Source organism: Aquarana catesbeiana, linkage group LG04, assembly GCF_042186555.1.
Source record: "Aquarana catesbeiana isolate 2022-GZ linkage group LG04, ASM4218655v1, whole genome shotgun sequence".
In the NCBI taxonomy this organism is placed as follows: Eukaryota; Metazoa; Chordata; class Amphibia; order Anura; family Ranidae; genus Aquarana; species Aquarana catesbeiana.
Genome location: NC_133327.1, coordinates 290,195,097 through 290,207,758, shown reverse-complemented (window position 1 = coordinate 290,207,758; position 12,662 = coordinate 290,195,097). Strand labels below are relative to the sequence as shown.

The 12,662-nt window shown below is 43.8% G+C and overlaps 1 protein-coding gene across 2 annotated transcripts in view; it reads right to left on the bottom strand.

Moving 5' to 3' along the window:
• Window positions 1-12,662, bottom strand: part of MLIP (muscular LMNA interacting protein) — a 514,228-nt gene that overhangs the window by 142,963 nt on the left and 358,603 nt on the right. For both annotated transcript variants that reach the window (XM_073626679.1, XM_073626680.1), the window contains exon 10: window positions 7,049-7,093. In XM_073626679.1, coding sequence (XP_073482780.1) covers window positions 7,049-7,093 — 45 coding nt within the window. The remainder of the gene's footprint in view (window positions 1-7,048; window positions 7,094-12,662) is intronic.

Below are 12,662 nucleotides of genomic sequence, written 5' to 3'. Positions count from 1 at the left end.
CATCTACCCGGGGCATGGGGTAGGCATCAAACCGTGAAACTTCATTAAGTTTCCGAAAATCATTGCAGAATCGCAGAGTCCCGTTGGGCTTCGGTACCAACACAATCGGGCTCGACCACTCACTCTGCGATTCCTCAATAATCTCCAGGTCTAACATCTTCTTCACTTCCTCTGAAACAGACTTCCTTTGGGCCTCTGGGATGCGGTAGGGCCGGACAAAAACTTTGACTCCTGGTTCCGTGATGATATCATGCTCTATGGTACTCGTGAGCCCTGGCAAGTCTGAAAATTTTTCTTTATTTCTCTGCAAGAACTCCTTTGCCTGCTGGCTTTGGGTTTTAGACAGGGTATTTGCTACTTGGACACTCTCCACCCCAACCCGAGGCTCCAATCTTGCACTAGCCAGGGAGGTCACTGGTTCCCTCTCTGTCCAGGGCTTTAACAAGTTTACATGATATATTTGATAGGGTTTCCTCTTACCCGGTTGGTGGATTTTATAATTCACCTCTCCCACTTTTTCTACAACTTCAAAGGGGCCTTGCCACCTGGCTAAGAATTTACTTTCCACAGTGGGAATCAACACCGCTACTCGATCCCCCACTTGGAAATTCCTTATTTTAGCAGCCCTATTATAGACTCGTCGTTGAGCCTCCTGAGCTTTTTGTAAATGTTCCTTGACTAGTGGCAACACAGTTCGGATCCTCTCCTGCATTTGGGAAACATATTCAAGAACACTCTTATGCTGACTAGGTTCACTTTCCCATTCCTCCTTAACAAAATCCAGTAGTCCGCGAGGTCTCCGCCCATATACCAACTCGAAGGGCGAAAACCCAGTGGAGGCCTGGGGCACTTCCCGGATAGCAAACAGGAGAGCTGGTAACAGACAGTCCCAGTCTTTCCCATCCCTTTGTACAACTCTCTTAAGCATAGATTTAAGGGTCTTATTAAAGCGTTCCACTAACCCATCCGTTTGGGGATGGTAGACCGATGTGCGCAGCTGTTTAATCCGGAAGAGCTTACACACGTCAGCCATAACTCTCGACATAAACGGGGTGCCCTGGTCCGTTAGTATTTCCTTGGGAAAACCAGTCCGTGTAAACAACTGGAATAATTCCCGGGCAATAGCCTTAGAGGAGGTATTTCGCAGGGGTAGCGCCTCAGGATATCGGGTGGCATAGTCGAGAATCACTAGTATGTAGGAGTGACCTCGAGCCGACTTCACCAAGGGACCTACTATATCCATGGCTATCCTTTCAAATGGGACCTCAATTATGGGCAGAGGGACCAAAGGATTCCGGAAGTGGGTCACCGGAGCGGTCAACTGACAGGTGGTACAAGAGGTACAGTATCTCCTTACCTCTGCTTTCAGACCTGGCCAGTAAAACCGGTCGGTGATCCGTGCCTCCGTCTTTTCAACTCCCAGGTGTCCCCCTAAAACATCATCATGGGCCAGGTCCAGGACCTTGCGTCTATACTGTTGGGGTACCAATAATTGCTCTACCACATTTTCTCTCACTTTGGTAACCCGATAAAGCAATTCATTACATATTGCAAAGTGTGGCCACCGCTCATTCGCACCTGGCTCTTGGGGAACCCCATTTAATACTACCACCTGTTCCCGTGCATGGGCCAAAGTGGGGTCCTGCATCTGGGCAGTACCAAATGCCCCCTGCGGAACACCCAAATCCGGCAGGGCAGGGGTAACGGCCACTTCCTCATCCTCTTCCCCCAGCATTACCTGAAGTGGGAAAGGTTCCCCCCCCTCTTCAGTGTTCAGGTAGGTCTGTGAACCACACATTTTGACACCCTTAATACCATCAGCACTACTTTCATCACCATTAACCAAATCATTAGCATTTTCAAGAACATTCGGCATTTCAGGGTTATTTCTCTCAACCGCAGGAACAGAGGGACTAGTTTCTCCCCAGTCTCTGGACCGTTCAGGTAGTTCTCCTTGTCCCCACAGTTTTGCAAATAACGGACAGTCTCGTCCTATGATAACATCATGTACCAAGTTTTTTACCACCCCCACCTCTTGAGTACCAGTGCCACATGCTGCGGAGATGGTCACCGAGATGAGAGGGTACTCTCTAGTGTCCCCGTGAATGCACACCACCCGTAAAGTTTTTCTTACCGGACCGATCTTCCCAATCACTCTAGGATGGATCAGGGTTACCATGCTTCCGGAGTCCAGCAAAGCCCGGGCAGGGAGGTGGTTCACTTGGACTTCACACTCGAATTTCTCTTCTCCAAGATCGATATGTGTTGTACATGCTTTATGGGCATAAAAAGACCCCCTCCGAAGAACCCCGCATTCCATGGGCTCCTCTTGCAGTGGGCAGTGGGCCCGGGTATGGCCCCAGGAATGACATCGCCAACATTGTACATCCCCTCCTCTCCGAACAGGAACAGGTCGCTGAGAAGGTATCGGGAGTGACTCTTGACCTTCTGGGGTGTTGGTTCCAGGGCTCCGGGGAACGTCCTTTCGAAGGGCAGCAGTTGAACGAATAGGCCGTGGCAGACTGGGTCCTTGGCGCTTGGTAGGGCCAAGCAGATCCTCCACCACTGTGTATCGTTCTACCATCTCGACAAGGAGGTTCACTGTTTTGGGGTCTCCATGGCTGACCCACCGTTGAAGGTCGTCTGGCAGTGACCTTAGGTATCGGTCCAGCACGACCCGCTCCACGATTTGGAGGCCAGACAACATTTCGGGCTGCAGCCATTTTTTTACCAGTTGCACCAGGTCATGCATTTGAGACCGTGGTGGACGATCTGGACGATACTTCCATTGGTGCACTCGTTGGGCCCGAACAGCTGTAGTTACCCCCAAACGAGCCAATATTTCTGCCTTTAATTTTTGATAGTCTTTAGCGTGATCTGGTGGCAGGTCGAAGTAGGCTTTTTGCGGATCTCCGGTTAGGAAAGGAGCAATTAGGCCGGCCCACTGGTCCTGGGGCCACCCTTCTCTCTCTGCCGTCCTCTCAAATGTAGCAAGAAATGCCTCTACATCATCACTCAGGGACAATTTCTGCAAAAAATGGCTTGCCCTCACGGTCACCTGGTTGCCAGGGGCAACAGCCGCTTGCTCACGGCCCTGAGAAAGCTGCTGCACTACTTCTTTTAAGGCAGTCACTTGAGCCTGCATAACCTCTTGCTGGGTCGCTTGCTGGGCTGCCAACTGGGCCACCAACAGGCGAGTGTTTTCTTGCTGTACCTCATGGCGAGTCTGCGCTTGTATATTAGCCAAGGACAGCTGTTTAATTAGCTCCTCCATTGCTTCAGCTTTCAGGGTTTGTGCGGCTTTAACCCAGGACATAAATCCACTGTACTGTCCCTTTAAATGTCAGTTTTAAGTCCAATACACAAAAAAAAAAAAAAAACAGCAAGAAAAATGCCTGTTACTCTGTCCTGCCCGCATTCGAGCACCACTTGTAATGTTTGGGGGACCAGCTAGATCGCAGGACACAGGCTTTTCACTCAAAAGGAGATTTATTGAACTTAAATAGCTTTACAGCAGCAAAAACAAAAGAAAAAGGTTTTAGTCTCACCGACTTGCAAAGTCCAGAACTGCTATCGCAGTTAAACAGTCCTTAATTTCTGTTGCAGCTAGCTTCCCCTGGCAGGAGACTTCCAGGCAGGACACTGCTATTCACTTTTGTTGCTGCACAACAAACACCATCCACCATCCACCATCCACATTCTCCTTTACACTCCTCCACACCCTCTCCAACTTCCTGTCTTGTTTTAAACCCACTTCCTCTGACAGGTGAGTTAACCCTTTTTGTTCCCTTAAAGGGACCACAGTCCAAACAGAGGGGAAACATAGCGTCCTTCCAGGACCCAGCCACGGCGTCCTGTACAATATATATATATATATACACACACACACTCTGCATTTAGCATAGACTATATATTCAGTGTTTACTCGATATTCAGTCAGTGTAATAATACATATTTACAGCCTCATATATATATATACCCTGCATCCACTGTAGCCTATATCTACAGTGCATTCGGTGGTGTACTGTTTCTAATACACTTCAGGTGGTGTATTAATATATACAGTATCTCACAAAAGTGAGTACACCGCTCACATTTTTGTAAATATTTTATTATATCTTTTCATGTGACAACACTGAAGAAATGACACTTTGCTACAATGTAAAGTATTGAGTATACAGCTTGTATAACAGTGTAAATTTGCTGTTCCCTCAAAATAACTCAACACACAGCCATTTATGTCTAAACCGCTGACAACAAAAGTGAGTACACCCCTACGAGACCAAGATAAACTCATTTGGTTCAGCTGGTATCAAGCATGTGGCGGCAACCAGGTGAGGAGTATAAAGACAAGTGTGTCTTGCCTACAGTCAAGCATGGTGGTGGGAGTGTCATGGTCTGGGGCTGCATGAGTGCTGCCGGCACTGTGGAGCTATAGTTCATTGAGGGAACCACGAATGCCAGCATGTACTGTGACATACTGAAGCAGAGTATGATCCCCTCCCTTCGTAGACTGGGTCGCAGGGCAGTATTGCCTTGCTAAAGAGGCTGAGCGTAAAGGTGATGGCCTGGCCAAGCATAATTCCAGGCCTAAACCCTATTGAGCAGTGGTGCTCTACTGCAGCCGTTGTACAGTTTCTAATGCGGTGCAGGAGATGTACACAGTATCTAATACAGTGTTTACAGTTTCTACTACTTTCCGGTGGTGTACACAGAATGTAATACAGTGTGTACAGTTTCTACTACACTTCTGGTGGTGTACACAGTATAAAATACAGTGATGCCGTTGTACAGTTTCTAATACAGTGCAGGCGGTGTACACAGTATCTAATACAGTGTGTACAGTTTCTACTATTTTTCTGGTAGTGTATACAGTATCTAATACACAGTTGCTACTACTTTTCTGGTGGTGTACACAGTATCTAAGACCTTACAGCTCGCAGTGCATGTCTGAGCAAATGAGAATCATGAGGTCAAAGGAACTGCCTGAAGAGCTCAGAGACTTTGTGGCAAGGCACAGACCTGGCCAAGGTTACAAAAAATTTCTGCTGCACTTAAGGTTCCTAAGAGCACAGTGGCCACCATAATCCTTAAATGGAAGACGTTTGGGATGACCAGAACCCTTCCTAGAGCTGGCCGTCTGGCCAAACTGAGCTATCGGGGGAGAAGAGCCTTGGTGAGAGAGGTAAAGAAGAACCCAAAGATCACTGTAGCTGAGCTCCAGAGATGCAGTCGGGAGATGGGAGGAAGTTGTAGAAAGTCAGCCATCACTGCAGCCCTCCACCAGTCGGGGCTTTATGGCAGAGTGGCCCGACGGAAGCCTCTCCTCAGTGCAAGACACATGAAAGCCCGCATGGAGTTTGCTAAAAAACACCTGAAGGACTCCAAGATGGTGAGAAATAAGATTTTTAAGCAAACTCTATGCGGGCTTTCATGTGTCTTGCACTGAGGAGAGGCTTCCGTAGGGCCACTCTGCCATAAAGTCCCGATTGGTAGAGGGCTGCAGTGATGGTTGACTTTCTACAACTTTCTCCCATCTCCCGACTGCACCTCTGGAGCTCAAACACAGTGATCTTTGGGTTCTTCTTTACCTCTCTCACCAAGGCTCTTCTCCCCTGATAGCTCAGTTTGGTTGGACGGCCAGCTCTAGGAAGGGTTCTGGTCATCCTAAGCGTCTTACATTTAAGGATTATGGAGGCCACTGTGCTCTTAGGAACCTTAAGTGCAGCAAAATTTTTTTGTAACCTTGGCCAGATCTGTGCCTTGCCACAATTCTCTGAACTCTTCAGGCAGTTCCTTTGACCTCATGATTCTCATTTGCTCTGACATGCACTGTGAGCTGTAAGGTCTTATATAGACAGGTGTGTGGAAGTAATAATCAGTATAATTAAACACAGCTGGACTCAAATGAAGGTGTGGAACCATCTCAAGGATGATCAGAAGAAATGGACAGCATCTGAGTTAAATATATGTCACAGCAAAGGGTCTGAATACTTAGGACCATGTGATATTTCAGTTTTTCTTTTTTAATAAATCTGCAAAAATGTCAACAATTCTGTGTTTTTCTGTCAATATGGGGTGCTGTGTGTACATTAATGAGGAAAAAAATTAACTTAAATGATTTTAGCAAATGGCTGCAATATAACAAAGAGTGAAAAATTTAAGGGGGTCTGAATACTTTCCGTCCCCACTGTATAATGGAATATTTCACTTTTATTGTTTTACTTAGCATTATTAAAATCACTGCTCCCGAAAAAACAGACATTTTTAAAACTTTTTTTTGCATTGATACATGTCCCCTGGGGCAGGACCCAGGTCCCCAAACACTTTTTATGTGTAATAACTTGCATACAAGCCTTTAAAATTAGCACTTTTGATTTTTCACCTTTTAATCCCATAGACTTTAATGGTGTTTGCGTGTTCTAAATTTTTTTTTCCTGTTTGCATGTTCTGCTGCGAACCCCATTCGGCTCATCCCTAGTTTCCAACTGTTTAATTACATATTACAATTTTACATACCTTTGTATTTTATCTAATCCACTGTCAAAGGCAGACAATTGTACATTTAGGAGTAAATATTATTTATACATTCTCTACAGCTCTTTAGAGGCTACAAATTGATAAAGCTCAAAGCCCTTGTGTGTTATAAGCCAAATAAAAATCCATCCTCCCCAAATTCTAAGTATCCAATAAAATATCACAGATTTATTTAAAGAAAACTATTTTGCTGAGCAACCTAACACATAGACATTTGATAATGCCATTAGCCATGTAAATGCTAAATGTTGATTCACTAATGTTATTACTCTGCTGAGCTAACTAAAAAGAGCAATGGTTGCAGTGATATTTCATTTCCGGAATCAGTAGATGACTTGAACTTGTTTTCAGGTCACAGCAGGCTACTAATTTTCATTGCTTATTATTCTGATAACTGCAACCTTAAATAACTTTCTCCAACTTTATGGCTTAACCAGGTTAGAAACTGCATATCATCAGTGTGGGCTGCTTTGATAGCAAAGTGAGGCTTAATAAACCTTAAAATACAAACCTGTTGGTTATTTGTTCTTGTGTTTCCTAGCTGCTGAATCGAGGCCTGTGGACATAACATAAAAATGAACTCTTGTTATACACAAATTTAAATTAAAAATAAATTAAGCCAATAAACAAAGGGACCACATGGCAGCAATAACAGAAGAGGAATGTATATTATTACATATACATTAATTCTTAACATATATTTTATAGTAATATAATGATAACATAATTGATTCTTTTATTGTAAACACCAACTAAATAAAACTGGGAACTTTGTCTAATATCCCTTGATGCGAGAATGTATCTTTTCTTTAAAATACTACCAAAATCTGCATGGATATAAACACACAGTTAAAACACAACATCACTTTAATAAAGACCCCCAACCCCCTGAGTACAGGCAGTCTTCTAGTCTGTGCCAGGACTGGTACAGAGGAACAAGAGGCATCTGCCTCCTCTTCCTCGGGCACTGTGATGATCCAGGTGCTGTCAGTTACCATTAATGTGCATTTGTATTAGTCTCCAAAAACACATAGCCACTCTGGAGTACTGTGTAGTGGCAGCGGCACACACAGCTGGAACTTGTTGTTGTTTGGCTCAGGTGGAGGCAGATCAGAGGGTGCCTGCTCAGTTGCTGAAGATGTTTTTTACCATCGTTGATGATGTACTTCCCAGGCTGTCGTGCAGTGTGCAAACACCTTTACGACATTTTCTCTTCTTGGCGCTGCATAAGATAGGAGGAGGATTGTGATGCAAGCTCTCTCCTCTTCTACTGTTCCCCAATGCACGTACAAATTACACAGAGCCCCCCTTCCCATAACAGAGGTAATTTGAAGTAATTGGACTCCATCCCTGCACACTTTTTATTGTCCATTACACAGTGTGAGCTTTTATGGCATCCTCACTGGAGAAAACTCAAATACTGCACAGTCAGATATAGAAAACCCATAACTCATATGGAGAGTGGACTTTGTACACCATGAGCACATCACACACTTTTAGGGAGGCTTGTTCATTTTACCAGTTTAAAGCTTGAATTTTTTTAAACAAACCTATGATGCACTATGATTGCTAGCTGTAATTGTTTACAACCATTACAAGAAAATGCTAATTACTTGGCTGAGGTTTGCATTGTTTTATTGTTGTAAAACAATAATAAAAATAGTTTAACCTTTAGTTAATCTAGTTTGATTTTAATACACCCTGCATCCCCTTTTCCCTTTGCAATTTATTTTTTTACTATTTTTTATTTTTACTGTGCAAGTATAATTTTAGGACAAATGTACACTATTGTGATGTGTTAACACCCACATGTAAGTGTGTGTTATACATGTTATATGTTGTATTCGGGAACCCTATTTATTTGGAACAGGTTGTCAATACACCACAACACAGGCTTTAACATCACTTCACCTTTTTCTCCTATTCACCACTTTGCACAATGTTTACATCTGTGAGTTGTGGTGCACTGTCTTTGTGACTTGGTGTGCCAACATGAATAGCAGTTAGGCACACAGCACATAATCTGGTTGTTAAGGTATTTTATTATTGCAAAGTAAATTGTGAAAGTGTGATATGACCCTTTAAATTTGCTTTCATTTGTTATTGTAGCGATACACTAAAAATTCTTTTTACTAAAAATGTAATTTTAGTCCCATTATAAATGACAAAATTGACAGAATAACATTTGCAATTCTAATAAGATAAACTACTTTAGTTCCTGGATTGAAGAACAAATGATGTTTATCATGATGGCATGCTGGTAATCTTAGAGCTAGAGAGCAGCAGCTGTCAGGTCTGCACCCCGCACCCTATAGCGTATTGCTTGTGTGGATATACTAGTCCATCCATCTTAGCTCAGGTGTGTGTGTTGGGCGGGGGGGTACACTGGCATCTTCGTCTTGGGTTCAGAAGTAACCAGACCAGGGATCTCCAAACTATGGCCCTCCAGCTGTTGCGGAACTACACGCCCCATGAGGCATTGTAAAACTTTGACATTCACAGACATGACTAGCCATGCTGGTAAATTGTACATCCTGAACAACTGGAGGGCCATAGTTTGGTGACTAGGGATGAGTCGAACACCCCCCCGGTTCGGCTCGCAGCAGAACTTGCGAACAGGCAAAAAATGTGTTCGAACACACGAACACCGTTAAAGTCCATGGGACACGAACATGAATAATCAAAAGTGCTCATTTTAAAGGCTTATATGCAAGTTATTGTCATAAAAAGTGTTTGGGGACCTGGGTCCTGCCCCAGGGGACATGTATCAATGCAAAAAGAATTTTTAAAAACGGACGTTTGTTTCGGGAGCAGTGATTTTAATAATGCTTAAAGTGAAACAATAAAAGTGTAATATTCCTTGAAATTTCATACCTGGGGGGTGTCTATAGTATGCCTGTAAAGGGGCACATGTTTCCCGTGCTTAGAACAGTCTGATGGCAAAATTACATTTCAGAGGAAAAAAAAGTCATTTACAACTACTCGCGGCTATTAATGAGTTGTCGGTCCAACAATACACATAAAAGTTCATTGATAAAAACTGCATGGGATTTCCTCACAGGGGAGGAAAAAAAACAAATGTGTGGGGGTCCCCCTAAATTCCATACCAGGCCCTTCAGGTCTGGTATGGGTATTAAGGGGAACCCCGCGACAATTTTTTTTTTTAAATGGCGTGGGGGTCCCCCTCAAAATCCATACCAGACCCTTCAGGTCTGGTATGGATTTTAAGGGGAACCCTGTGCCAAAATTTTTTTAAAAATGGCGTGGGGTCCCCTCAAAAATCCATACCAGACCCTTATCTGACAGGCCACAGGAAAAGAGGGGGGATGAGAGAGCGCCCCCCCCTGAACCGTACCAGGCCACATGCCCTCAACATTGGGAGGGTGCTTTGAGGTAGCCCCCCAAAGCACCTTGTCCCCATGTTGATGGGGAGAAGGGCCTCATCCCCACAACCCTTGGCTGGTGGTTGTGGGGGTCTGAGGGCAGGGGGCTTATCAGAATCTGGAAGCCCCCTTTAACGAGGGGACCCCCAGATCCCGGCCCCCACTGTGTGAACTGGTAATGGGGTACAAATGTACCCCTACTATTTCACAAAAAAAGTGTCAAAAAGTTTAAAAAAACACAAGAGACGGTTTTTGACCCTGCCCCCCTCTGACAACACGGGGATATTTTTAAATGACTTTTTTCCTTTGAAATGTCATTTTGCTGTCAGACTGATCTAAACATGGGAAACATGTATGAAACAGGTATGACATTTAAAGGAATATTACACTTTTATTGTTTTACTTTAAGCATTACTAAAATCACTTCTCCCGAAAAAATGTCCGTTTTTAAAAATTCATGTCCCCTGGGGCAGGACCCAGGTCCCCAAACACTTTTTATGACAGTACCATGCATATAAGCCTTTAAAATTAGCACTTTTGATTTCTCCCATAGACTTTTATAGGGTGTTCCGCGGCTTTTGAATTTGCCGCGAACACCCCAAATTGTTCGCTGTTTGGCGAACTGGCGAACAGCCGATGTCCGACTCGAACTCGAAGCTCATCCCTATTGGTGACCCCTGATCTAGACTAACACTTACCTTCAGCCTCAGCCCAGTTATCTTATAGCAGACATGGTCCAAGCCAACTATTCTTTATTCTACATATGCATGCTGTGGCCCAATTCATTTCCATGTGTAGCTATGATCATGATTGTCTCCAGCAGTTGCTTGGAGTATGCTTTTCCTTTAGGACTGAAAACAGGTTATAGTGTGCATATGTACAATTAAAAGGAACCCGCCAGCTCCATGTTGACAGTAAGATCAATGGAATAAGGTTGAAGGTAAATATAAGTCTAAGGTGTTTGTACTCAGAGGGACTGTATTAAAGACAGCTTTGAAATAGGTAATGCTGTCTTTTAATGTAGTAGCATATTTACTCAAATAATTTTTCAGGATCACTAGTGTAGCCATCTGAATTTGCCTTAGTACTAGTTTTCTGTAGACCCCCACACAGCAAGACTAACACAGGGAGGGGTGTGGTAGTGTTAAGAGCAAAACAGCCCCTGAGTGCACAAATGCTGACAAAAGTAAAATGATGGCAGTGTTCTGCTGCCTAATCCATGTCAAATATATACTGCTATGTGAGAGTGCTACTCACTACACCACTGTGCCGCCCTAAGGGGTTTTGTTTGGAAACAGCAGACCTGTTCTGTGTTGTGCTAAATTAGTAAGCCATCTTCCAAGAGTGGATTTTCCAGAGCACAGGGCAAAGGGATTGTAATATTATTGGCGCACTTGCAACATTACAGTTGAATATGGTCTGTGATACTTATTTTATATTGCAATGTTAATTTTTCAGGACACGCTTTCAGTGGTCTATCCCCGCTTTCTAGGTTCAAGCAATACCGATACACAGTGATTTAGCAAATCATGACTTGCCCACCTTCCTGCCCACCATCAAGGTATATTTTTTTTAAAGTTCACCCCTTTTGAGGTCTAACAGCAGACACTTAGTGCATCTGGTGGTTCTCGGGTCTAGCCATCAATGATAGCTGGTGTCCCATCTGATGATCATAAACCAATCAGCATAGCTTTTGACCAATATGTCAGCAATGTTAGCTATGATATAGGGACCATATGCAGGCTGAAGGTTTTATTGAAAAAAACAAAAGACTGCAGCCTGAAGATAAACACATATATAATCAGGGTGAAGCGTGTCATCTGCAGTGCTATATGTTTATAGCCCAACGTCAAGCTCATCTGTTTATTCCTTTAAAGTGGTTGAAAAGTCACATCTATTACTGCATATTCTTTTATCCTCTCTGTTTTAGGACCATATCAAATACAGTGTGTGTGTGTGTTTTTAAAATTACAGTATCTCATAAAAGTGAGTACACCCCTCACATTTTTGTAAATATTTTATTATATCTTTTCATGCGACAACACTGAAGAAATGACAATGTAAAGTAGTGAGTGTAAAGCTTGTATAACAATGTAAACTTGCTGTCCACTCAAAATAACTAAATACTCAGCCATTAATGTCTAAACCGTTGGCAACAAAAGTAAGTACATCCCTAAGTGAAAATGCCAAAGTGTCAATATTTTGTGTGGCCACCATTATTTTCCAGCACTGCCTTAACCCTCTTGGGCATGGAGTTCACCAGAGCTTCACAGGTTGCCACTGGAGTCCTCTTCCACTCCTCCATGACGACATTACAATGTTGGTGGATGTTAGAGACCTTGTGCTCCTCCACCTTCCATTTGAGGATGCCCCACAGATGCTCAATAGGGTTTAGGACTGGAGATATGCTTAGCCAGTCCATCACCTTTACCCTCAGCTTCTTTAGCAAGGCAGTGGTCATCTTGGAGTTGTGTTTGGGGTCGTTATCATGTAGGAATATTGCCCTGCGGCCCAGTCTTCGAAAGGAGGGGGATCATGCTCTGCTTCAGTATGTCACAGTACATGTTGGCATTCATGGTTCCCTCAATGAACGGTAGCTCTCCAGTGCTGGCAGCACTCATGCACCTCCAGATCATGACACTCCCACCACCATGCTTGACTGTAGGCAAGACTTGTCTTTGTACTCCTCACCTGGTTGTCTCCACAATTTACAATGTTATACAGGCTGCACACTCACTACTT